This window comes from Coloeus monedula (assembly GCF_965178545.1).
Source record: "Coloeus monedula genome assembly, chromosome: 22".
Classification (NCBI taxonomy): domain Eukaryota; kingdom Metazoa; phylum Chordata; class Aves; order Passeriformes; family Corvidae; genus Coloeus; species Coloeus monedula.
In genome coordinates this window covers 6,945,994-6,972,741 of record NC_138802.1, presented here as the reverse complement: position 1 = coordinate 6,972,741, position 26,748 = coordinate 6,945,994, and the positions used below count along the sequence as shown (strand labels likewise).

General features: G+C 52.0%; 1 protein-coding gene across 1 annotated transcript in view; it reads right to left on the bottom strand.

The window, feature by feature from the left end:
• Window positions 1-19,655, bottom strand: part of IFFO2 (intermediate filament family orphan 2) — a gene marked incomplete at both ends in the record, with an annotated part of 39,314 nt that extends 19,659 nt beyond the window's left edge. The window contains one exon of the mRNA XM_082295562.1: window positions 19,054-19,655. Within this exon, the coding sequence (XP_082151688.1) occupies window positions 19,054-19,655 (602 nt within the window). The remainder of the gene's footprint in view (window positions 1-19,053) is intronic.
• Window positions 19,656-26,748: the final 7,093 nt, after the last annotated feature.

The window sequence follows — 26,748 nt, the reverse complement described above, 5'->3', positions numbered from 1 at the left end:
GCGCGCCACTCGCGGCGCTCACGCGCTGGGGAGTCACTCAGCCCTTGCCCGGGGCTGCAGGACGTGCCCAGTAATGCCCCCTGAACAGGCACACGGCACCCAGCTGCAGCACAGGGTGCAGCTCTGCACGCTGATTTCCCTGCACTGCTCTCGAGGGCCCCTCAGATGTACCAACCTGGCTGCCCACACAAAAGGATCGGCGCTTTAACCCTGCCCTCGGCCACGGCAGACTCTGGGCAGGGTTGTTGCTGTTTGGGCAGGGTTGTTGCTGTTTGGGATGGGAAAGGATCGTGTTCCAGATCTTCTGAACAGATTCAGGGAAGCTCTCATGACGCCCAACTTCTGCTGCAGCACCAGGGTCCATTTAACCATTTTGTCAGCTGTGGGAAAAGCCCCATCTGCCCCCACCCCAAACCATTCCTGAGGCTGGAAGGGAGTTTGGGATTGTAACCTCAAACAGCTCCATTGGCTCAAAAGATCTGAACCAGGCAAGCTGGATTTAATTTTAAAAAAAGAACTCTATGAAGCCTTCTTTACTTTCATGGAATCCCACAGTGGTTTGGATTGGAAAGATCTTAAAGCTCATCCCATTCCACCCCCTGCCATGGGCAGGGACACCTCCCACTGTCCCAGGCTGCTCCAAGCCCCATCCAGCCTGGCCTTGGACACTGCCAGGCACGGGGCAACCACAACCTCCCAGGTTTTGTTAAACAAAACAAAAGAGACAAACAAAAAAAACCCCCCCAAACAAACAAACAATTCACCATTCTCTCTGATTTTGGAATCCTTGCCTAAGAGATCATTTTCCTTCCAATCTTGGTTTTGCACTAAATTAGACATAAAGCTGCATCAACCAAATAGATTCTTCACAATTGCTACCTCTGTCTAAATGAGCATTTTTAAGATGCTGTAAAATACAGGGATTCTTCCTGATTATCCCAAGTGTTGATCATGTTGATCCAACATGCCCAGCCTCATTGAAGCAAATTAAATGTTAGTTGATGGGCCCTGTGGAAAGCATATTAATTTAATGGGAAGGGCTGATTCCATTAAAGCCTGGCTGGAACAGAGGATGCAGCACTTGAGTGAAGTTGTGTTCCTGCCTGTTGCAACACCCTCTCCACAGAAGCTCTTTGCCAGGATCACTCCAGCATCAAAATTCCCAAACATCAGAGGCACGGGGGAGTTTATCCCTGAGCCTCTACTGTGAGACATCAAACCTCTGCAGAGCAGAACCTGCCCCCTTTGCACCGCTCGGGATGGGTGTTTCACCATAAAGGAGAGGTTTCATATTGAAGTCTTACTCTAGGCCTGGGCTCTACTTAAAGCAGCAAGCAGACCTTTGAACAGCAATTCCTTGTGAAGAAAATTGCTAAAAGGAGTTACTCTACAGGAAAACATTGCCTAATTACACCCCCAGATTACACCCAGCGAGGAAGATGCTCCAGCCTGTTACTGGAACCACAATAAAAAATCATCTGCAGGTTCCTTTGTGTCTCCTCGCTGCCCACACGGGCTGTTCAAACAAAACCCAGGTTTAATGACACCACAGGTCAACAACATCAAGTAAAAGCAGCAGCCGAGCCTGCATTCCTTCAGAAGGAAAATTATGGGGCTCCCAATAGAGCAGGAGAATCCACAGGGAACCGTGCAGCTTCAGCCACCCTGGAAGCTGCAGAGCTCCGAGTCACCGCTCCTGTGTGACTTATTCCTGCTACCACAAAGGGCACTGCTGAAGCTGCCTTTTGAATCTTGGATAAGCTCAGGATCCCTCTTGTTGTCCCTGCCCAGCCCCTTGCACAGAAATCCCTTCACAAGGACATGAGAAACTCCTTCAAAACAGGCCCGGCACGGCAGGTGAGGCTGATACAACAGAGGAAGCGCCTACAACATCTCCCGGCCTTGCACAGACCTGCTGATGGTGAACTTGAGGTTTTTTCAGCCTCACACCCAACAAAGTGAAGGAAAAATCTAATCACTGTCCTAAGCCATTCCACAGGAGAATCCAGAACTTCTGCAAGTAGGAAAAGCCTGGACAGAAAACTTTTGTACAGCTTCTTCTTTCTGCGGCCCACTCTTCCCTTCCCTAATCCCATTTCTTATTCTTCTGGAGAAAAAGATCAGGCTGAAGGCGACAGAAGCCCAACCTGCCTATCACTGATATGCCTATCCCACAGTGATAAATTATTTTAAACACTGTTTACCAGGTTAAACCATGAGAGGTGTCCAAAGCCACATCTCCCACCCACGATGGCCAAGAGTACACACTCCTGAGGAGAACCTGGTCATGGAAATTAATTCCTTAGTTAATTCCTTCCCAGAGTTTCATGGAAGCTCACAGCATCTGTCCATTGCAACCTGGCCCGTGTGCTGCTCCTGATCTCAGGAAATCAGAGCTGCCTCAGAGCAGCAGAGCTGTTACATCCCAAGGAGCAAAACCACAAAAGGCCTCTGCCTGTGCAGTCTTTATAAATGAAGTATCCACACTCAAGAAACTGGAGTGTAATTAAAAGTACATTTTATCACACCTCCCACCGTTGTGCCGTCGCAGGAACACAGCGTTTCCTGCAGAGAAGGATTTGGGGTTAGTCATAAACTGCTCTGGCTGATAAGGTACCACCAGGTGTGGAGAAAGGCTTGGGACGTAATTTGTGTTTTGATAACAGAATGTGAACTAAACTCTGCTTTCTGTATCTTCCTCTGCAAATTTGTACCCAACCTGCCCCAGCACTGAAACCACAAGAAATAACAGACCAAGCTGGATTTCACAGAACTGGATTTCACAGAATCCCAGGATGGTTTGGGATGGGAGGGACCTTAAAGTTGATCCCGTTCCAATCCCTTTGCCATGGGCAGGGACACCTCCCACTATCCCAGGGTGTTCCAAGCCCCATCCAACCTGGCCTTGGACACTTCCAGGGATCAGGAATCCACAGCTTCTCTGGGAACCTATGCCAGGGCCTCACAGGGAATGATTTCTTCCCTCTGTTTTACCCCTGGCAGGCTGCAGGCAGAGCCAAAGCTGGTTTCATTTCCCTCCACACAAGCAACTTAAATTCATTTTTCACTCCTGTCAAAACCTTGCTGACAGTGTTTACAAGCCCTGAACAAATGCACAGCTCTTAAGCATGAACAAATAATTCTGCAGTGGGGATCTGCTGCAGTTTCTGACAGCTGAAATGCAGATTTTGGGGAGGCAGAGCAGCCCCCAGGGAAGGGGAGAGGGATTTGTTCAGCACTGCCTGCCTCCCATTCCCAGCCAGCTGCCCGGGACTGCAGCAACCCAGAACTGCAACCAACAAAAGAGCCTTGTGGGAAACAGCAGCCTGGGCAAAGGTCTGCAGGGCTGGCCTGGGCCTTCGCTGAGTGGGGGAGAGATTTACTCTGGAAATCATGGAAAAGCAGCCAAGAGAACAAGCACAAACAAGTCTGCAATCAGAAAAACATCAATGATAACACGGGGTGAAAACGTCAGTGGGGAGGGGGAAAATGTGCAGCACAGAGAAGAGGAACCTCTCCAAAGCCAGATAGCTCTAGGAAGTAATAAAAAAGGGAAATATGATGATGAACTTCGAACTTCCGATTTCTGAGACTGCCCCTCGTTTCTTTGAGACAGACTTGGAGCCACCAGAGACACAACACCAGGGACACATGAGCTGCCAAAGAACGGAATTAGCCAAAACACCAAGTTCTAGCAAGCTGCTGTGTGCCACTGGGACAGGCCACTGCCCTCCCTGTGCCCACAGGGCCTCAGTCCCTAGAGCCAGTCCCAATTCAGCCGCCTGCAGGGACACGGAGCCTCCCAGGGACACCCGCGGGGACATTTCACTCTTGGAGGGGATGGCACACACTGCTCGACAAGGCAGCTCCGATCCCAGGGACGTGCCCACATGGCACAGGGAATGTGGTTTGATCTGAGGAGATTTACGCCAGACACACCCCTCTGGCACAGCCCGTGGCACCTGGGGCAGGATCAGAACCAGGACGCTGCAGGCCGGGCTTCTCTCGAGCTCAGCTGGGCAGAACTAAGTCATCCCTGTAAATATGGCTGTGGCCTAGGAGGCTACGCCACCTTCCTTCCCGGGAAAAGGCTCAGATTCCCAGTTCTCCTGCTCCTCTATCCATCAAATCCAAGCCATCTCCCCCAGTTTGCATTGTGTATCTGCTTATTTTTTCCATTTGTTTATCTACTTTTATTAGCAATGAAAAGAGATTTTAAGACGGGCACATCCCGGTTTCAATTTGGGAGGATGGCATCACATTTCCAAGGCTTTTTCCCGTGCTGCTGTTCTTATTTTACCTCTGAGGGGTCTCAGGGTGCTGCTGGGAACTCGGGGACTGGCACAACTGAAGAACAAAGAGGGAAAGGAGAATGGTTTGGGTTGGATGGGGCTTTAAAGACCGATTTATTCCAACCCCTGCCATGGTAGGGAGAGGGGAAGTTCCACAGAACTCAGCTAAAACTGGGGAGAAATCCCGTTTTTCCAGAGCTCCAGCAGTCTCTGTACCGCACTCTCGTTTTTAGCTCCACTCTGATCAAACTGTTTTCTCCCAAACAAGCAGCTCCACGCTCCTCTCCGCACATTACCAAATCCTTATCTCCTCTGCCACTGAGGGATCCAGGGAATGTTCTCCAGGCCTGAGAAGACAACTGCGGGCAGAGCTCAGGGAACAGCCCCACGGAACATCACACTCCTGTACAACTGTTGTCACAGCCGCAGATAAAGTAATTACTGCGACTCCTTTGGAAACAGGTAATCTGAAAAGCACAGGATTACATTGCTGGGAGTGCTGCTGGCTACGAGTTAATTATCAAATCCTGAATTCCCGGGGAAGGGAATCTCCAGCAAACAGAAGCACTACAAACCTCCTGCATTAACGACAGCCCCTCACGCACAGACATTTATTTACATTTCTTTTACAGCCCCGCCTGTTGACAAGCTGCAGTTTTATGGGATTTAGCGCGTTGTGCATTCAGGTGTTTTGTCCCAACACTGTGGCACAGGCGAATATAAAAAACTGCTGCGAAATTCAGCTGAATAAACTCACTGCTGCCCACTCTCTTTGAAGAAAACACTACCAGAACACAGCAGCAGATGCTTTAGAATCATTGAGGCTGCAAAAGATCCTGGAATCCAAAAGATCCTGAAGATAAAACTTCAGCAAAGGGCAGAGAACAGAGATGTTGAGCCCGAAGAAAGCACTGATTTAAGTCAGTATTTTTTCTAAACTTCCTGCAAAAGTCCCAAACCCAGTTATCCTCTGCTCCTGAGAAAGTGCTCTATGTTTATCTCCCCACCTATGGGATGCAGGGGGGTTAAATTTCATTATGAGGGTCTGGCAGCCAGGCCCAGGCAGCCCCGAACAAATGAGAAGCAGAGGTTGGACATCTTGAAGGAGTTTTTTTTGCTGACCCTGCAATAGCAGGGCAGGAAGAAGGAGCCCATCCAGTGCTTTTAAATCCCATTTCACCCCTGGCCCGGACTATTCATCATCTCCAATTCTTCTGGTGCGAGTGCTAATGTGAGAAACTTGTAGGATTGCAGTGGGAAGGTCAAAAGAAGCTTCAGAGACCCCGAGCAGACAAAGGGGAGGCTGCGGCGGGGACACAGCGTGTCATTATCCCGTGTCCCAGTAAAGCCATGTGATTCCTTTGGACAGCTCAGCCCCGCAGCCACATCATTACCGACAGGAATACAGGACAGGCCAGAGCCAGGAGCAGCTCCTGCAAATTGGAGTTGGGTTGTTTACAAGGGAGTTCCCCACAAAACTGGAGTGCAGCAGCGAAGCTGCGCCATGGGAAGGGGTGATTATGGCTGAGTCACGGGATAATCACCGCAAAATCCAGCCATTGTTTAGGGAAACTTGGAAATTGCCTCATGCTCCTCAGTTCATCAAATGTAATAAACCAGCGGGAGATAGGCACCGGCATGCCTGGCCCAAGTTTAATAGAAAAAAAAAAAAAAATACTTAAAAAAATTAAATAAAAATATTACCAAAAAATCTTATTATCCCAGCCTTCAATAAAGTTTTAAGAAGTTGCTAAGATGCAGGATTGACCCACATGAGGACTTTAGGAAAAATCCTCCGTGCCCTGTAACCTGCACCCCAGGTAGTGTTAAGCAAATATTTGTAATAAATAAAAGCTCTTTGCAAGCTGCCACCCACCAAACATGACCTGGCACTCCCACCCTCCCCACTAAAAACATGACCGGCCTCCCGAGGTTTCCAAAGCAGGGGTCCCACCCTGTTTCTCCTCTCCCCATCTCAAACTCTAATTCCTTCGCCTCCCCTCCAGCACATGGATCTTAGGGTAACCTAAAGCACCCACTGATAAACCCCACAGGTCCTGAAGGGCACTGCCAGCACCCAGCAGGCTTTGGCAGGACTCACTTCTGAGGCCAAGCACCCCAAGAGATTCAAAATAAAATCCAGCACACGAGACTTGAGTTGATTTTCAAGACTCTCCCTCAGGTCTTTAAGTAGCATGAGAAGAACCCATATTTTTCCACATATACCTGTATTTTCCCTTTCTCTCAACCTTTCCTTCTGAATTCTCAGTTCTTTATTCTGGTTGGTTTTTTTTTTTTATCCCCCGAACGCAGGAGACACTTCCAGAGCTGATAAGAACATTAATATGGAGGAGGGATCTCAGGCAGGAGGGAAAAGAGTAAGAAAAACAAAGCCCACAAATAAACCAGATTTGGAATCCCAATCAAGAACATGCTGTAACAAAGCAGAATAATTCCCCATAGCTCTGGCCTGGCAGCCGCTCTGAGAAGGTGACATAAGAGCATGCCCTAATACACACCATCACCCTTTTAAAAATACATTTGTGTTTTTATGGTGCTCAGGATGTTTCCTTTGTCATTTCTCACCTCCTACTGCTACCGAGGCCTCTCAGCACCAGGCAGAGACTCTGCCAAAGTTCTGGCAGCTCAGACAAGGAGTTCCAGGAGGGATTTGAGGCCATAATAAGATCTAAGCTGTCGGAAAGTCCAGGCAAACTTCTGTGGCATGTTTTTCCTTTCTCTTCCCTATAAACACCTCATGAAAGCTCTCCTGAATGTCCTCCTGGAGGCTGCCAAGTGAAAACAGGGCATTATCTCAGCGGCTGCACATGACTCCGGGGAAGATTCCTTCCTCACAGCTCCCAGGAACTGTCCACCAGGCCTGTGACTGCAGGAAAGTTTTCCCATGTAGGGTGAGGATTATTTTGTTTCACAACTGCCTTGTGACTTCAGGGCAATCTTGTGGAGAGGGAAATGTGGATGTTTGGAGTGGTGCCGTGGGTCTCCTGGCACTGGAACTGCACCCTGGGCTTCAAGGGGAGCCCCACCAAGGGTCCCAGCGAGGTCTCTGGTGGGGAGGGTGAGCCAGGACAGGGCTCAGTGTGACCCTGGCAGCAACCCAGGGCTGTCTCCCTGATTCCCAGAGCTGGAAATCCATCCCAGTTAGGCTGACAGCCTTCCTGAAGGATTGCTCTCAGGGACATGCCAGGCTGAAAAAAAAAAGGAAATAAATCCCTGGGATGGCACAAACCCACCCGGGACAGCACCACTTCCATCACCTGCTGCCAAATACCAACACATGAACCCCACCAGGATATTCCCATCTCCTCTCACTCCAGCATTCGGGCAAATCACCCGTTTTTGGGACAAACTGCTCCATCCTGTAAAGCAGCACTGAACTATGCAATTCAGTGTGCACTGGCTGAGCTCAGCTCTTAGAATGGAACCTGCACAAGGCTCAAAACACTGCTGCTGAACATCCTCTCTCATAAAAGGCCTTTATTTACTTTCTGATTCCATGAGTAAATGCTGTCTATAAATAGCCCTCCCTGCCCAGCCACGACGTAACTGCTGTTATCACCTCAGTCATTGGAAAAGGCCCTGATAAGACCAAGTGATAATAGCTCAGGATTACCCTCCTGTGGAAAGGAGCCCGCTGGAATTCATTACCGCACGATTTTCATTCCCTTGTGCAGCTCTCCAGCCTGAAGCAGCAAAAATAATGGAGTGCCCATGCCCTCCTCACCTTGTCTTTGGGTTTATCTTCCTCTCCCACCACACATCCTTTCAGAACCAGGCTCAAAACCGAGAGCCAAAGTCACCCAAACTCAAAACTGAGAGCTCGGGTCACCCTAATCTCTGTCCCAACACTAAACACGTTTACTGAACCTACTAAAGATCAAAGAAGTGAGATAAAGCTTATCTGCTCCCAGGAGTCAGGAAAACAGGTGGAATACACACCTAGGGCACAGCAAAGCCTCCCAGCAGTGTCCTACACATCCATTATCTCTGTTTTAAGAGCTTTATGACTTTTGTAAAAGTAAATATATTTAAGTGCAGCTTTTATGTGCAGTGTTGAGATTGGGACCTCAAAAGAAATCAACTTTTCTTCAAGGGCTCCGAGGCCACTGGTGGGAATGCACAGAACTCCCACAGTGCTCCTATAGATCCATTATCTACATTTCCAGAGTTTTATTACCTTTGAAAATGTAAATATATCGAAGTGTAGCTTTCATGTGCAGTGTCAGGGTTGTAAGAACACAAGGGCAAGAAATAAACTGCTCTTCAAGGGCTCCGATGGCACCTGAGGAACACACAGCACCCCCAGGAGTGCTCCTATGGATCCATTCCCTTATCTGCATTTGAAGAGTCTGATTGCCTTTGAAAGGGTAAATATATTTAATGTGCAGTGCCAAGACTGTAACAAAAATGTTAACAAAGGGTAAGAAATAAACTGCTCTTCAAGGGCTCCGAAGGCACCTGAGGAACACACAGCACCCCTGGAGGGCTCCTGCAGATCCATTCCCTTATCTGCATTTGAGGAGCTCTATTACCTTCACAAAGGTAAACATATTTAACGTGCAGTGTCACAACTGTAACAAACACAGATGTTAACGGAGGGCAAGAAATAAACTGTTCTTCAGGGGCTCCAGGGACACTTGAACACACAAGGAACAGAAGAACGTGCCCCCTGTTCGGGCTGCTTTTATCACCTCTGGTACAATGGGCAGATTGATAAAGTTTAGGGTTCCCAGTTAATTGTGGTTAATTACCATTAAACCACAGCACTCTGCCATTGAGAGGGAAGTAAATTAATAAAGGTGGCAGCTGGGACATCAAATTCAAGGGGAGGCATTTTTAAATATTTATATAAAGGCAGAGTCTTCTATTCACACAAATGAAACAGTTGCTTTTCTGCCTCAGTTGTATAAACTTCCAAGAATTGGGTTTAGTACTTGAATTTTTAGTAGCGGGGGACACAAACAGCCAGGGCAGGGGCAGCCCTGGGGTATTTGTGGAGGGGAAGGGATGGACAGCAGGAGAGCTCCAGCACAGACTTGGTTTTCATGGAATCCCAGAATGGTTTGGGTTGGGAGGGACCTTAAAGTTGATCCAGTTCAAATCCCTTTGCCATGGGCAGGGACACCTCCCACTGTCCCAGGCTGTTCCAGCCTGGCCTTGGACACTTCCAGGGATCCAGGGGCAGCCACAGCTTCTCTGGGCACCCTGTGCCAGGGCCTCCCCACCCTCATGGTCGAGAATTCCTTCTCAAAATCGCATCTAAACTGTCCCTCTTTTAGTTTAAAGCCGTTCCCCCTTGTCCTGATCCCTGTAAATAATCCCTCTCCATCTTTCCTGCAGCTCCTTCAGGCATGGGAAGGCCACAACCAGGTCACTCCAGAGCTTCATTCTCCAGGATGAACAATCCCAATTCTCCCAGCCTTTCCCCACTGCAGAAGGCCAGGGCAAAGGGCCGGAGTGACTGAGGCACTGACCTCATTCCCCCGCCTTCCAGTGCCCCACAATTTCAGGAGAATGGAGCTGAGTCATGGACCCAAACCCCCCCTAACCCACAGCTCACCACAGGGAATAAATCCCTGCCCACGGGCCCGGAGCTGTATCTCATTGGGAATTTTATAGGAGAAAGATCAAACAGTAATTAATGCTCCACTGAAGGCTGGGAAAAGGCTCCGCATTTGGAAACAGGGGGACACCTCTTTTAGGGCTGAAACAAATCCAGAGCAGCTCGGTGCCTCCACACCCACAGCCCCACATGAGGCTCCCACCCTCTCCTACCTTAAATAATAGGTGAAAAAATATAGAATTCCTCCCAGCCACCAAAACTGAGCAGGGAAGAGCCCGCCCGCATCGCAGACCAACAGAGAGAAGAATCCCCTGCCTCAAAGGGAGAGGAGAAGGAAGGAGAAGGGGTTTATTTGCAGATCCATCTGTGCTCCGGGGCAGGCTCCCCACAGGAGCCCTTCCCGAGGGGACCCAGCCCCGTGCAGCCTCTCTGCACGTGGGACAACATTCCCAGGGTCACTTTGTCCCTGGAACAAGGAAAGCTGCTCTCCCACTGACAGCCAGCAGCTCTGTGCCGGGTGGAGAATACAGATTAGTGGGAACACATTTTCCAGGGCTTCAAGGAATTTTTAACTGCTCTGCGCTCCCCGTTTCTCCTTTTCTTGAGACAAAATGATAAAAAAGAGAGGGGAAAAAATAAAAAAAAAAAAGAAAGTGTTTTAAAAATTGCAGAAAGAACCAAAGTTGAGGTGATTCTGGCATAGTCGTTTGGGGGGAAATTTAATAGAAGAGTTGGGAAAAGATTCCAGACTGCCCAATGCTTCAGCATATGGCCAATGCCTTATGGAAGAATTTAGAGAGGGAAATAAAGATTTCTTTTCTGCCTGCGAGAGGGGGATTTTCTTATAGCAGTTTTAATGACAACAGCTGTTTGAAGTATTAAATATTGATATTGAAATGTCCCCATTGAGATTCAATATTAATGCACCCCCTGCCAATTCATGGAATTCTGTAAATTCACACCAGTGCCTGGCTTTTTCTTTAACCAGATTTGACTCGTCAGGGTCAAATTCTGTGACTGAACTGACATGGGCCTGTTCAATTTAAATTCTGTTCTCTGTATCAGAGGGAGCTTCATTAAAAAAAATAAAAAATAAAAATGGCAGAGTTGTATTTCCTCCCCTCAGAGACAAATTCTACCTGTGAGAATCCACAGGCAGAGAGACATTTTCCAGCAGAATGACCAATTTGGAATCAATCCTGAGGCAGGATCCCTTTGATCTCAGATTCCAGCATGAATCACTGCATTTAAGGGAAAGGGGGATCCAGTCCTGCTGTAAATCATCACTTCCTTCATCATTCCCTGGCTGGATGAGCCACTGCAAATTAACAACTTCCCTTGCCCACATGAAGAGGAGACAGTTAATTCCTCCTCTCTTTATTCCAGGATCTCGGAGCTGTCGCGTTTTCCAGCCCTTTTCCAAGTGCTGGTGTCTGTGCACACACACAGGGCCCCCAAACCTTTCCCAGCAAATAAACCCAGGCACCCCTGAGTGCCCACAACCATAAAATACAGAGCTTTGGGTGAAGTTTACCTGCTCCCAAACCCTTAGGTTTGGGAAATTTTAAATGGTTTATCCACAGAACCAAGAGATTTGGGGAGTTACATGGAACTGAGGTGCAGGCTGTAACACCAAGCCTTGGTTTTGACTGGATTTCAGCGCAAATTCAGAACAAACCCCCTGAAATGAGCATCAGATTGAAGACTAAACCCAGCAGCAGTGCAAGGCTCTGATCACACACAGGGAAATTCCATCTCCAAAGCAAGGAATGGTGCTGCTTTCCAGGCAGAAAAAGCCAAAAAAGGGACACCCGAACCCGTCCCCAGCGAGAAGGAGCAGCATGGGCACAAAGAGCCGACGTGACTCGGTGCAATCCCAAACTCCACTTGGAAAGGGATCCAAATTACCAAGGTTTTGGGGAAGTGGGACACAGGGAGCCCAGCAAAACACAGTGGAGCCAGAGAGTCACATGGAGAGGAGCGGATGGACGCAGGAACAAAGGGCTGCAGGGACTCTCCGCCTGTGATTTCAGCCGGTGACGCGGTGCTGGCCGCTGGCCTGGGTCCCTAACGAGCAGGACACTTCGTTAGCGGGCACAGAGCTCCATTCTCTGCCAGCCCTCCCTTCCTGAAGGAGACCCAGAGCCACAGCTGATGTCATTCCTGCACATGGACCAGCGGCACTCGCAGAGAACGACACGGGAGAGGCTCCCACACGCTCCAGGCCTTTTAATGCACGGCTGAGAATTTAATTTTTAAAAGGTTTTTGAAACAAAGCATCTCGGTAACCCAGTGGTGGTAAAAATGTGTGCGTCCCCCAGCTGCCACTTCCTGCCACAGCACCAGAAAAAGTCAGGGAATCTTTCCCAAATTTCCTGAAGTCATCGCCTGAGGTGAAAGCACCTCTGGTAAATCAGCTGAGCTTGTTGCAGGTTTAATTTGAAGCAGGATGATCTGGTAATAATCTGATAAGAACTGTTTCTGGGCGAGGCGACACCGGGGATTAGGAAACACCAGACGAGTTCTTTATTTCTCTGGCATCAAAACCAGATCTCGCCCTCCCACACGACTCCTCCAGCATCAACAGGCATCCAAAACACATCCCCAGGTACCACATCCACACAGTTTTTCAACATTCCCAAGGATGGTGACTCCACCACTGCCCTGGGCAGTCTGTGCCGGGGCTCTGTGAGCCTTTCCACAAAGAAATTTTCCCTCTATCCAATCTAAAGCTTCTCTGGTGCAACACGAGGCCGTTTCCTCTCGTCCTGTCTCTGTTCCCTGGGAGAAGAGGCCAACCCAAGGCATTTTAAGGATATATTTGAAATTCAGGAGGCTCTGGGTGTGCCCAGGCTGTTGCCATACTACAATCATCTTATTTTTGCCCCTTCTTCCAAATTTATCGTGGAGGCAAATTCCTTCCCTTCAGATGCAAGAATGGGAGGTTCAAGGTTAGAAACCTGAGGAAACACTCAGCTGTGGCTGCCCCTGGATCCCTGGCAGTGCCCAAGGCCAGGCTGGACGGGGCTTGGAGCACCCTGGGACAGTGGAAGTGTCCCTGCCCATGGCAGGGGGGTGGAATTGGACCTTTAAGGGCCCTTCCCACCCGAACCACCCTGTGATTCCATGATTTCCCTGTGCCTTGTTTCCCAAGCCGTATCAGTCTTGTTCCATTTCTTATCATTTACTGCCTTTTATTATCACTTCTCACTAATCCCTTCAGGGCTCTTGGAACAAGGTAATTTTTTATAGGAAGAGGTCACAAGGCTACGCAGGAGTTTCAGTCCCACCGACCAATGCATACACAGACACTTTTTAAGGTTTTTAACTTAAAAAAACCTGGAAGAAATCTCTTCCTTTAAAAGCTGGTTTTAAACACCAAGATGGAGATTTAGAATCAGAATATCCTGAGTTGGAAAAGGGCCCCTTGAGGAGCAAAAAAACCAACATCCTGTGAGTATTTCTAGCACAGAAAAAAAGTAAACTTGGTCAGAGAAAAGCAGATGCAGGAAACCAGCCCGAGACCTGGCACAGCAGCACCACAAGCCCTGAGCCACAAAAAAAAGCAGCTGCTGAGCTGGAGGTGGGTGCAGAGCTTTCTTTAGTTCCATGTCCAGCACTCCAGAGGCACCTCTGCTCCAGAGCCCCTGGTTATCCACGAGAAGAGCTGGAAATCACTTGTTCTTGAGTTTGCTTCCACCTCAGCCCCACACAGCAAGGGCTGGGGTGATTATTTGGGTTTAAGATCTGAGCTGTTTGAGGGGTTTGCTCCCAAACCTACTCTGTGCTCTGAAAATCTGGGGGTTTATTGCCTTCAGAAAGCCCGGAGCCCCCCAGAGTGAGTCACAGGAGAAATCAAAAGGTAAATTCAAAACACACACCCACCCAAAGGCCTGTGGTTCTCTCGCAGCAGGGGAAGCTCCTCCTTGAGGAACGTGGCCCCAGTTTCTCTGAAACTCCAACCACAGCGTGAGGAGGGCATTTTTCTCCCCACTTACAAATGCATTGTTTCAATTCTAATTTAAAGTTCAGAATGACAACTTCTTCAAGTCAGTCATAACACACTCAGCCCTCCCATTACAAACCATCTAGGGCACACACAGAGATTTCTCTGCCTATTAAATACTTCAAGCACAGCCCCAACCCCACCGTGGAGCACTGCTAGAAAGCAGGATCAAAGGGAAACACCCTCTCCTCCTTCCAAACCTTCTCCTACATCCCTACAACCCAGAAGTCCCAGTTTCCAGCTGTATCATGGGGGGGGGGAAAATAAACCTGTGATCTGTGAGAGTGCTCCAGCTAGCCCGTGTGTATCCTAACTGTGTGTGTCTGCAGCAGCAGTCTAGAGGGAAAAATGGAATTATTTAGGGGAACTTTACTCTTACGGTGCTTCACTTGCACAGCTCCGAGCAGTGCCACTTTCCACCCAGCAATTACAACTGGGTATTTGTGCCACACAGCCAAGATTTTTTCACATCAGGCAATTTTATCCCTTCTCCACTGCAAAAAACTGACGTTCTCCCAGCCCAGGGAAAAAGGGGCTTTTCAAGCCTGAGTCTCAGGTTTCACCAGAGCCAGCATTTCATATCAAACTTCACATCTTGTAAGGGGCAGCCAAAAATCCCCCAGACCAGGCTGCTCTGGAAGCGGTGGAAAATCCGGAATTTCTGTGAAAAGCCACATTGAAAAATAATTATCCCTCTAAAAGAGAAAAAGAAAAGCAGGAATAGCAGAGTTAAAGAGGTGGCTTTCCACAGAGATTGTTCCTGCCAGCCCTGTGACCAATCGAGGCAGGGACAGGTCTGCCACGCTGGTTACATTCCTCCAGGGGGATGAAAAAATTATTTGTTTTTGATTGGGTCTATGCAGAACATTTGCATCTTGTTACTGCTGATATTTTAGCTTTAAAAGTTCTCAGACATTCCTCCAGGGCTTATCCTAAGCACATTTTTATTAAGTTCCCTTCTCTAAAAAAAACAAGCTCCAGTGAGTTTTGACGCGCGCTGCCTTTGACAATGATAATCTTTGTCCTTCCCAGCTGCAGCAAATTTAAGATAATCTCTTTTCCAAGTGGACTTTATTAATCTTCCCAGTGAAATACCATCCTGAGGTAAAACAATTATTTCCAGTTCAACTCTTAGTACCAGTTAAGCCAGTGCTGGAAAAGACAACCAACATCTGGCAGACTCAATATCTGCAGCAATTAAGAGTAATCGTGGAACCATAAATATACAAATCTACCCAAGTGCTGGGGCTGGAGCTGCGCTCTCACAGCTCGAGGAGAGGCAGGGACGGAGGGCAGGGAGTGACTGCAGGAGGATTTCACCGAGTCAGCAGCCTGGGCTGGCCACACGCAGCAGCGCTGCCACTGTCGCGGAGCCCAGGGATGGGGCGGCTCTCCAGGGATCTCGGGAAGGTGACACCTCGGCCCGGGGAGCCGGGCATCGCCCCCACGCCTTCCACGTGCCACGCAGCCCTGGTTAGCGATTAACAGGCTTGAACTAATTGTGGGGGGACAATCCCCTTGGTTCTCTCCAGTTCCCTCCCAGCTGGACCCTCCCCAGCGGTGCCACTGGAGGGGTTGAGGCTCCGGAGCTTCCCAGAAACGGGACAAAGATCCCCAAACAACAGGGCCAGGGCTGGGCTCACCCCCCAGCTGCTCCTCCAAAAGCAGATTTTTCTCCTGAATAACCTGGAGGGATCAACCCCAAATCCGTGCCAGGGAGGAGCCAAACCTGTGCATCCATCCCCCCAGGGATGCAGAATCCCAGATTCCAGCCCTGCTCCTGGAGGAACCCGCAGCTGCTCACTCTCACCTAAAGCAGACGAAGCACTACGGCTGATTATTGTTTTTATTCTGTCCAGGAAAAAAAAAAAAAAATCACTTCACCTGCGTGTTTTAAATTAAAAATCGTGACTTTGCTCCGTTTTCAATTAACTGTCCCTTAAAGTATTTTTTTTATTGAGCTGCTTTGACTGCAAAAGTGCAATTTTGCAGAAAGACAGTTCTGCCTTTTCTGGCTAAAAGGGCAACAGTAGATAAAAATTACTAAAGATCTGACAGATAAACAATAAATGATCTGATTTGGAGTCAGATCTGTGGTCAAAAGCTCTTCTAAATGCAAGCATAGCTGGAAAAAAAAAAATGAAGAAAATTAATTTAACTTCATTTTCCCTCTAAAACTCCTCCAGTTGTTAACTCCCTCACTGAAGTCATAATCTCGTATAAAATCATGACCACTGCTAAAAAAATATGAGATTAAGACAGCACAATAAGTAGAAAATATTCAAATTTATACATTATTTGGGTAAAATATCATCACCTGGGGGGAAAAAGAAAAAGCAGTTCTGGTCTGAAATATCTGCTGGGCTCCTCAGAGGGAACATTTTACTTCAGACAGAAACAAAAACCTGGGTAAAAAATGATCTGTGTGCTCAACTGACTCCAGAGCTCCAGTTTGTTGTGTTACAACGTCCTAGGAAAATTATTTTAGGGAATGGAACAAAGAAATTAAACATATTTCCCCAGATGGAGCCATTGCTAATCCCAGAAATTGCACAGGCAGAATTTCTTTGGAAAGAGCATCCCGGATGCTGTCCCACTGTTATTTTACAGCAGCAAGGCTACTTTTCCTTTAAAAGAAAGGAAACCAAAGGGATTATTTCCCCTCCGAGTTCTACCCCTGCATTTTCCAGTTCCCAGGTGTGACATCGGGGAGTTTGCCTTCCACAACAACAACAGAGACATCCGAGGTGAGTGCTGGACACCCAGCACTTCCCTGAGCAGCATTCCCGTGCCCCACGTCACCACCTGCCTGGCTTTCCCTCGTAGCCAAACCAAACCAGAAACATTTGGTAGCCACAACCTCCTTAACCAAGTGGTCACCCAGGAAAGGGGGAACAGCCTCCCTTGCCCCAGGAAATAAATGGAATTATCGTTATCTGCTTGAGGATGCTTGGCTATGGGCTGGTGGCTCCTCGGTGAGGTTACAGGGCCCGGCTGCTCCCCAAAGGTTCTGCTGGCTCTCCCACTGAGCAATCAAAGGTTCTTCTCCTGGTCACACACCTGGGCTGGGAGCTTGAGCTCGTGCCCAACTTCCCACAAGCCCCAACAGCCCATCAGGAGACGGGCACAAGGCTCCTGCTCCACCTGGAGCTCAGCTCCCTAAATAAACCTGGAGCCTCAAAGGGATCACGGCAAGGTAAGAGAACCCCAAAGAGTGCATTTAGTGCAGACACGGAGAGGTGCCAGGACAGGGACCCCCAGCCCTGCACAAACAAACACCGTCCCAAGCCCTGCAGGAAGGCTGACAAACACTGCACCACCCAGAGCTAAACCCAGCTGCTTCATCGGACTGCCAGGAGCGACTTCAAACAGCACGGCCTTGCTCCCTGAGCTTGCCCAAGGCAGCTCAAGGCCCCAGAGGAAAAAGCCAATTCCCCAAAAACGAGTGTGTGCTGTCCATGTGGGACTGAAGGTCACGGATCAGTGACCAATTCCAGCTCCACAGTAATGAGCATCCATAAAACCCACACTGCAGATGCAACATCACCAACGTGGGACGTGTTGATATGCGTTAATCACATTGTTTTATCCAGAAGGAAAATCTCTTTCAAGGGCAAGAATAAGATCTGAGGTTCCCCTTTGCTCCACTGAATTTATCTGGTTTATGCAATCTCTGAGTGTGCAAGAACACAGACTTAGAGGGAAAACGTGCTTTACACAAGGGAGTAAAAGCAGAAAAATCAACTTTGTATCAGCAGAAAGGCTGAACCTGAGGGCCCACAAGTCTCCTCTTCCCCCAGAAGCGGAAATAAATCACATATCCATGGAAAAGCAGAAGCAGCCCCAAGTTTTGGTGACACAACCCACACCCCACACGGATCCCCCTTCACCCAAGGCACCATCCAGCACCACTTCCTCTGCTCCCTGCTCCTGCCATTCCTTGGGACCAGCCACAGAAACAAAAACCACCCCGTGCCACCATGGCAGCCACTACTCCAGGCTGGAAAACAGAGACCAGCTCCTTTTTTCCACCCACACCAGTGGCTCCAGCTATGAGGGACAGAGCAACCGAGGCACACGAGCTCCAAGGAGATGCACTGGAAGCAGACGGAGCCTTGGCCAAGGAACAGGCCACAAATTCCTACTGGAGCAGCCAAACCTGCCCCAAAAATGCCTCTGAGCCGGGTGATTTCAGCAGGGGAGGTTGTTAGAAAAGCTGCTGCTGACCTGAGGTGTGCAAAGAGCTCACTGCGGTGTGTAAACCTGGGCAGAAGGGACCCAGCCACGCTCCACAGGCCACAGAGCCGGGAAACGCAGAAAATGAGAAGGGATTCAGTGCGTTCTGCAGGGAAAAACCCCGGCTGGGCGAGCAGGAAATGCATTTTAAGGCTAAATAATCCCGAAGTCCAGCCGGGAGAGCCCACGCCAGCCCCGAAGGACAGCAGCTCCTCAGACAATGCAGGAATCTCCCTGCAGAAGCCCAACTACATTTTTTTCCCTCTCTGGCCTCCATCTCTGCCACAGCAATCCAAGGGAACGCTATCCATCACCATTCCAACCCCAGGGCTTGCCACAGGCCAGGCGAGACCTCCAGACCAGCAGGGCTTACAAAAGCTTTTGTTTTGGCTAATTCCGAGGAACATCTCGGAGTACAAACCCTGCCCTGCAGTATTTGCAACCCAAATATTGCAGCACTGAGCTAATTTCGGGCAGCTGGCACACAGAACCGACTACTGGAGTAATCAGACCAAAAAAATGAAGGCGAGCTAAATTTAGGAGTAACTATGCAATGCAATATTAATAACTGATTATTTCCCTTCTAAAAAAAAAAAAAAATATATATATATATATATATAAATGGCATATATATATATATATTTTTTTTTTTTTTTTTTTTTTAAGTTAAGCTGACAATGCTCCTTACAAGATCCAGGCTCTCCATCCCCCCAGGAACGGATCCCACAATTTTCTGGGTACCGAGATGAGGTTCAACACCCACCCCGAGGAAAAGCCCCCCACCATCCCCGGGGCGCATCCCCCGCCCGCAGAGACGGCCGGGGAGGGGGAGCCCGGTGCCCGCGTCCCCAGCGCTGTCCCCGAGCGCTCCCGGGGAGGGCTGGCCCCGTTTCCCCGCAGTGCAGCGCGGACCGCCCGCATCCCCCATCACTCACTTCCTCTTGTACTCGTCGCGCTCCCGCTTGACTTTGGCCAGCACGTTGTAGAGGGCGCGGATCTCGGGGGTGATGGTGTCGATCTGCACCCCGACGCCGTCCGGGTGCACCCAGGACACGCCGGGGCCCTGCACGGTCTCCAGGCCGCCGCCGCCGGTGCGCCGCACCTGGGTGTAGCTCCAGATGGTGCCGGGCAGGCGCCCGTAGTGCGGCGGCGACGGCAGCGCCCCGTGCCCGGGGCCCGGCGGCGGCACCAGCGGCGGGGTCCCGCCGTCCGTCTGCACCGCCTGGTCCCGGGAGAAGGTCTTGTAGCGCAGCCGGCGGTCGCGCTCGCTCTGCTGGGCCGCCAGCTGCTTCTCCAGCAGCCGGTTCCGCCGCTCCAGCTCGTGCACCTTGGCCAGGAAGCAGCGGAACCGCACGTTCAGCCCCTTGAGCAGATGGATGTTGGAGCCCAGGTCGTTCCGCAGCGCCGCCGTCACCGGCGGGCCCCCCCCGGCCGCCGCGGGGCCGCCGCCGCCGGGGCCCAGCGGGCAGGAGGAGGCGGCGGCAGCGGCGGCGGGGGAGAAGGCGCGGGCCATCTCCCCGAACAGCAGCGAGTTCATGGCGGAGGGGGCGGTGATGGAGGGCCGGCGGTGATGGAGGGCCGGCGGTACCGGCGGTGCGGAGCGGCCGTGCCGGGGCTGGCGCTGTCTCTGCGGCCGCCGCCGCCGCGCCGCGCTCTGAGGGCTCTGGGCGGGAGCGCGGGGCGGGCCCGGCCCCGCCTCATCCTCCCCGCGCCGGGGCCGAGGCTCCGCCCACTGCCCGCTATTTCCATAGCCCCGCCCCCTATTTCCATACCCGGGCTCTCGTTTCCATAGCCACGCCCCCTCGTTTCCACGGCAACGCGGCTCATTTGCATGGCCCCGCCCCGCGGTGCCGCAGGAGCCGCCGGTCCCTCCACGTGTCCCCAACGCGGGGTTCGGGATGCGGGGGGGGCGGTGATTTTTGGGGGGCCCCGGCGCCCAAAGGCGCTCCAGAGCCCGCAGGGAGCCCCCGCATTAACGGGCAACCGTACAGGAAATGAGATACAGGCCTTACATGCCCGCTGCCGGCTCTCGGGGACGCCACGGAATTATTAATCCCCTGCTAACCCCTGTGGTGCCTGGCTGGGAGAGTTGGGAATGTTCAGCCTGGAGAGGAGAAGGGGCTGTGGGGACACCGTAGCGCCTTCCAGGGGATGAAGGGGCTGCAGGAAAGGCTCTGCATCAGCAGCTGGAGTGACGGGACAAGGGGAATTGGGTGCAAAGTGAAGGAGGGGAAATTTTGGTCGGATGTTGGGCAGGAATTGTTCCCTGTGAGGGTGGGGAGGCCCTGGCACAGGGTGCGCAGAGAAGCTGTGGATGCCACATCTCTGGCAGCATTCAAAGCCAGGTTGGATAAGGCCTTGAGCAACCTGGGATAGTGGGAATTGTCCCTGTCCATGGCAGGGTTGGGACTGGATGATCTTTAAGGGCCATTCCAATCCTTCAACACTGCATGATCCCATGATTGCACGATTAGGTCAGATCACACTAAATTATAAACCTTGGATTTTGTTATCCCAAAGCAGGGCCCTGCCTAAGTGCTAAACAATGTTGATATTATAATAATTAAGTTATTAAATGAGCGTTTCCCAACTGCTGCTCCCGGACCTCTGGGCAATCAAAGGATATTGTTTAATTGAATGATGTGATTGCCACATTGCTCTGCTGGGCAGGGAATGATGCAAGGGAAACACAGGGAAAACCCTCAGCTGGGCTGGTGTGAAGCTGCAGGAGCCCTGTTTACTCAAACATCCTTTCTGAAATAAAACCATAGGGCTTGCCAGGCTATATTTATATTTATTTATATTTATATTTTTTTGTCCCCACTCGCTGAAACTCCACCAGCACCTCCAGCCACGCTCAGCACCAAAGCCAGGGCTCTTCAAAGGGCTCTGTTAATGGGTTACAAACCTGTGTTTTCCCAGCACCTCCTGGAAAAAAAACCATAAATGTGCTGGGTGGAGGTGCTTCATTAAAAGGGTGACTCAAAGAAACACCTGAGAGATTGTCTCTCCCCGAGCACAAAACCTCTTCAGCTCAGTTGTGTTCGGGGCTGAGGCTGCAGAACCCCCTTCGGTGCCCGGCTGCGGGGCAGGGCAGGGCTGTGGCTGCTGCTGGGTGTCAGCAAACAGAGCCGGGTTCCAATGAAAAACCCCTTGCAGCTGCCTAGGAAATGTGTTCGTGGCTTGTGCCACCGCGCAGATCCACAGAAATACTCGGGAAATGCAGGAATTCACTAAAACTGCCCCTACTGAGGACATTCCTGGGGGCAGCAGCCAGCCAGGAGCGGGTTTGGCCCAGATCTGGGTAATTCCAAAGCTTGGAACCACCTGGGACAGTGGGAGGTGTCCCTGCCCGTGGCAGGGGATGGAATGGGATGAGCTTTAAGGTCCCTTCCAACCCAAACCGTGCTGGGATTTTGTGGATTTTACGGATTTCCCCGGTTTTGGGCACCCTCGCTGGTGGTGCTGGAAGGAGCCGGGTGATTTCAGAACCCCGTGGTCAGCAGGTGGGGAAATCCAGCTGGGTTTTATTTTCTCCCGTAGGGAAGAAGGAAAGCACCCGAGGGGGTGATAAACCGGACAATGACGGGTTTGGTACCTGCCCCGTGATCTTGCAGCGCCCCGGGTCCACCGGCGCCTCGTCCCAAGGTCGTTAACTCAAATGAGTCCTTTCCCTAATGAGCCCCATCCCCTCCCTGGGATGGCCGCGGTCACCTCCAGGATCCCGCTGCGGCTCCATCCCGGCCCCTGGAAGGGAATCGCCCTGCATTAATCGCAGTAATTAATTAATCTTGGGCTGGGAGAGATGGGAATCCCCGCTCCGGGAGGGCCCTGCAGCCCCGGCCTGACCGCTGCCACCAGCCCCGTGCCAGGCCGGGGACATTCCTGCAGGGAATTCCTGCGATTCCTGCCCAGGAAAGCTCCCCGCCGCCTGCCAGTTGCAGATATAAATAATGGAGCGCGGATGAGCCCTTTCCGATTTGGACTGGGAGGAAAAGGGCTGGGAAATGGGGCTATTTCTGAGCGCGGCGACGCCGCTGATGCCGACGATAATAACAACGCTTTGGGGGTGGCTTTGCTCCCAGTTGCTTCCCCCAAACTCGGGCTGGAGCAGGGACTGGGGAATCTGGGGAATTTTCCCTTCGCTTGGGCAGCATCCTGCGTTCCCAAACCTCGGTTCCCAGGGCTGCTCTCTAGATCTGCTCAGATTTTTAATATTAATTTTCCTGGGGCCGGTTGTATCCCTGGAGGCTCTGTTAGTCTGGTACTGACAGAAAATTCTTGTTTCCTTGGTGCGGTGACCATTTTCCAGGCAAACCGACCCAAACCGAGCCCCAGGGCTCCCGTCCAGTGCCGTAGGCGCTGCTCCCTGGGCTGAAGGGCATCACCACGGGGTTGGTGTCGCTCCCTTGGGGCTCTCACCCTCCCACAGTTTCCTGGGTGAGGGTGGTTGGGCAAACCCGGCTGCTGAAAGCAGCAGAATCTCCGGCAGTTCCACGTCCAAAATGGTTGGTTTTTACCCCAGCCCCCTGTGATGGTGCATGAGCATCATCAGGGGGGTGGCATCAGCCTCATCCCGGATGCATTTTTGGCCAGCAAAGCCTTTCCCCCCCCAGCAGCGCCTTTTCTGCACCGCCAGCGGGATTTTTTCTTGGGAAATGGGGGCAGGAGCAGCCCTGCCCGCCCGGAGGATGGGCAGGACTTGGGGACGGCCCCGGTGACTCCACGGTGACTCAGCCGCACCGAAACACCCGCGGAGGCACCGGAGCTGTGCCCAGCCCGGAGAAAGGGCCGGGTCAGTCACCGGGCTGGTTCCCTGCCGCTTAGGGGAAGCCTTTGGATCGTGCCGGGAATCGTCACCCGGGCACGCTGCGGGAACAGAAAGTGCTCGTGGGAGGGATGAGTGACACCGGCAGCGACAGAGCAGCAGCTGCTCCTCCCTGCACCTTCACTGCCTTTAAAGGAGGTTTCTCCTCCCAGAACGCTGCTCGGTCTCCCACTTGGTCCCCCCGTTTGTCCCCTCCCTGTTCTATCAGCTCAGGGGAGAGAGGAGCCGCTGCTGAAGCACAGCACCTTCTCCCGCCGCAGGTTTATTCCCGCGGTCACAAAAGCCTCGTTTGCCCGCATTTGGGGGTTTATGGGGGTCAGCAGCACGAAACAGATCCAGCCGCAAAGAGAGAGGATGCTCCAGCACAGCCAAAGAGCTGCACGAGCCCAGCAGCAGAGATTTCGGGATGCAAGGGAAGGGTTGGATTCATATCCCCACCGGATATCCCTCCCAGCCCGGCCGGGGCTGATCTCCTCCGTGGAGAGGTGTAAATATTTTGCAAACAAAACCTTCTGCCCCAGGTGCAGCCCCGAGAGGCGGCTGAGCTCAGGAGGAGATAAAGATGCTGAGCGGAGCATCCGCGGTCGGGACACGCCGGTATTTCCGTGGAGACGGCGGCGGAGCTCTCTGCTTCCTTAGGAACCAAACATTTGCATCCGCATTGAGTAGAGCGGCAAATATGCAGCGATGGGCCCGGACAGGCTGCCCAGGTGTGGCCCAGGGGCGGCGATTGCTCCGGCAGCTTCCCCGGGATGATCTCAGGATGCTGCGCCGGGGATCCGGGCAGGTCCACGTGCTCCGTTTCGATCCCCAAATGGTCACGCTTTTCGGTTTGAAGGCAGCAGGCGGACCCTGGCCTGATTAATTGAAATGCAGGATGACTTTTAAATTAACAAAATAAATTATTTCTTTCTCGTCGCTGCCCCAAAGTTTGCTGGGTTGAGCAGCACCCCAAGCTCCGAGCCCTGAGGAGGGTTAAGTTGAACTGGGCTTTATTTTCAGCTCCCTGTCTAAATCTCTCTTCCAGAAGCCATTAGCTGATTCTTTTCCTCGCTTGCACCGTGGGTTTTTAGCCTGGCAGGTTTTTTACAGGACACAGGAAGGAAATCGTTCTGGTGGGAGCCGTGGATCGGGAATGTGGGGCTGGGCTTGCCCCGAGCACCCCGGTCCCTGCGCCGGCATCTCCCACCTCCCCTCGTCTGCTCCAGCAGGGACAGCAGGACCTGCCCTGAGGAGGGGACATCGCACCCGGAGCACCCAGCAGGGACAGAGGGTGGCTTTGCAGAGGCCCAGAGATGTCTTTTGGAAAATAAAGGTGGTGCCTGCGGTGCCTCCCTGCCCAGAGCACAGCAGGGCTGGGATTTATGGACAAGGCAGAGCTGAAAAGGTGGGAACATCCTGACGGTGCTTCATGGAGAGCAGATTGGCCTGGGAGGGACTGAAGGTGACAATAACAACCCCAAAAGACACAGAGAGGGGCAAGAACAAAAGGAAAGTGTTTTGGAGAGTTTCAGCTGCTCCAGGCCACACAGAGAGGCTCCAATGTTTTCAGTGGTGCACAGAGAGCTCCAGGCTGCAAAATCCCCTGCACTGGGGCTGGGAAGTCAGCAGAGACTTTGGGGAGTTTGTTACTTAAATTAGGAATGAGAAGACTGAGGGAAAATGCCTCAAAATGGATGAAATCACTCAAAGTGATGAACTGAACCATGAGCTGAACAACAGAGAGTCAACCCCTCTCCAAAAAAAAAAAAAAAAAAAAAATTTATTTGCCAAAGACATTATTTGGGGGGGAAAGTCCTTTGTGATGCAGGAGAGCCTGAGTGAGCTGTGAACCTGACTGTGGGCAGGAGCTCCCCGAGTTTCTGACATCCCGGTGCTGGGTCGGGCTCCAGGGTTTAATGGATGTGGGAATGACACCCCCGGGAGAGCAGGGACCTGCCGGGCTCCCCCTGCTGCAGGCGACACGGAAACCCGACCTTCCCCGGTTCTCCGGATGGCTCCTTGTCCTGCTGCCTCCTCCCCGTGCCATCCCTGTCCCAAGGCGGGCAGTGCCCTCTGGAAGTGCCATCCCCTGTCCCAGGGCGGGCAGTGCCCTCTGGAAGTGCCATCCCCTGTCCCAGGCTGGGCAGTGCCCTCTGGAAGTGCCATCCCCTGTCCCAAGGCGGGCAGTGCCCTCTGGAAGTGCCATCCCCTGTCCCAGGGCGGGCAGTGCCCTCTGGAAGTGCCATCCCCTGTCCCAGGGCGGGCAGTGCCCTCTGGAAGTGCCATCCCTGTCCCAAGGCGGGCAGTGCCCTCTGGAAGTGCCATCCCCTTCCCGCCGGGACGGGAACCTTCCCCGCTCCTCTCTGCCCGTTCCCGACTTCCGACCAGCCCCAGCCGGGCTCTCCCGTGTTTTGGCTCTCTCTGCCCCTGCCTGGAAGTGTTTTCAAACCAGCAGCGGGCTGGAGCTGCTGAGCATAAACGCAGCGAGCTGCGATGTTCCAGGGCCGCAAAAGATTCCCTGGACTTTTCCAGTGGAGGAAAAGTGATTTTTCTCCCTGGACACGCGTCTGCGGCACCTTTCAGGACGCGTGGATCCTTCAGCAAGACCATGGTGGAGCCTCCGGGGACGTGGTGGGGGCACCTTGGGGCTGCAGCCCCCCAGGCCCGGATGGAATCCCACATTTTCCTGCGGGAATGTCACACCAGGGAATGACCCTCCGGCCACGCCGTGGGCAGGAGCCTCCAGCCCCTGGGTGCACACAGCCAAGCCCATATCCCACGGGATTCCCTGCTGGCCTTTGGGACAGCCCAGTTCCAGCTCAGGGCTTACTCCTGATCAGTTCATGCCCCATGGAGCTCGAGGATCAAACGTTCTCCAGGCAGGAGAGTGACAGAAACGAGCTCAAAACCACCAAGTCCAGGCTCCCAAATGAACTCCCGAGTGTCACCAGGTGGGTTTGGAGCTGCTCTGGGGAGAGGCCACCCTGCAGCCCAAGGAGGCTCCCAAAACATCCCAGAGACCTCCCGTGGTCCGGGTGGCTTTTTTAGGAGCCACCCTTGGGTCACGTTTCTGTTCCCTGCCCGACCCGATAACAAAACGGGGACTGGCCTTGACTCGTTGGCTGCACGGCCACGTTCCCGTTCCAGGTGGGGATGATTCACAGCTCACGTGTGAGGGATCAAGGATACCGGGAAAAACACGCTGTGAGCTCGCCAGGAGGGCTGGGAGAGGGTGTCAGGTGGATTAAGGACAAAATCACTTCAGGGATGCCCCCCCGGCACACCAAGCTGCTGGGGCAGCCATGTGAACCTCTGGGAATGGTTACTCCCTTGTTCCCAAGAGGGAAAAAATTTAATGATTAAACCCCTGTTTGCAGACTTTTCTGCAGGATTGATCCCATCCGTTCACATTGACAGCTGGGGCAGGAACCAGCTCCAGCCCCTTTATCCCAGCCCTGGAGATCAGCAGGGATCCCACTCCCCTCCCAAAGGGGAAGGTGTCAGTGAGGGAAGATGCTTTTGGGTAAAATTACCAATAAAACGGCACAAAGGACGTGTGGAGGGGAAGCCCTCGTGCTGTGTTCTAACCCCAGGCAGGTTTGGGGTCTTCAGACGCTCAGAAGGCACCATCCTGCTGGGATGGGGAGGTTTTAGGGTGTGTGAGGAGGTCTGGATGTGCCTCTGGAAAGATTTAATTTTCCTGGTGCTTATTAAGCCTTTGCTGAGCGGGATCTCCCCGTGCTCGGTGCTGGTCCTGCAGGTCCCAGGTTTGGAGTGGGAATTACAGCCTCTCTCCTGTCCCACAGGGATTTTCTGCCTC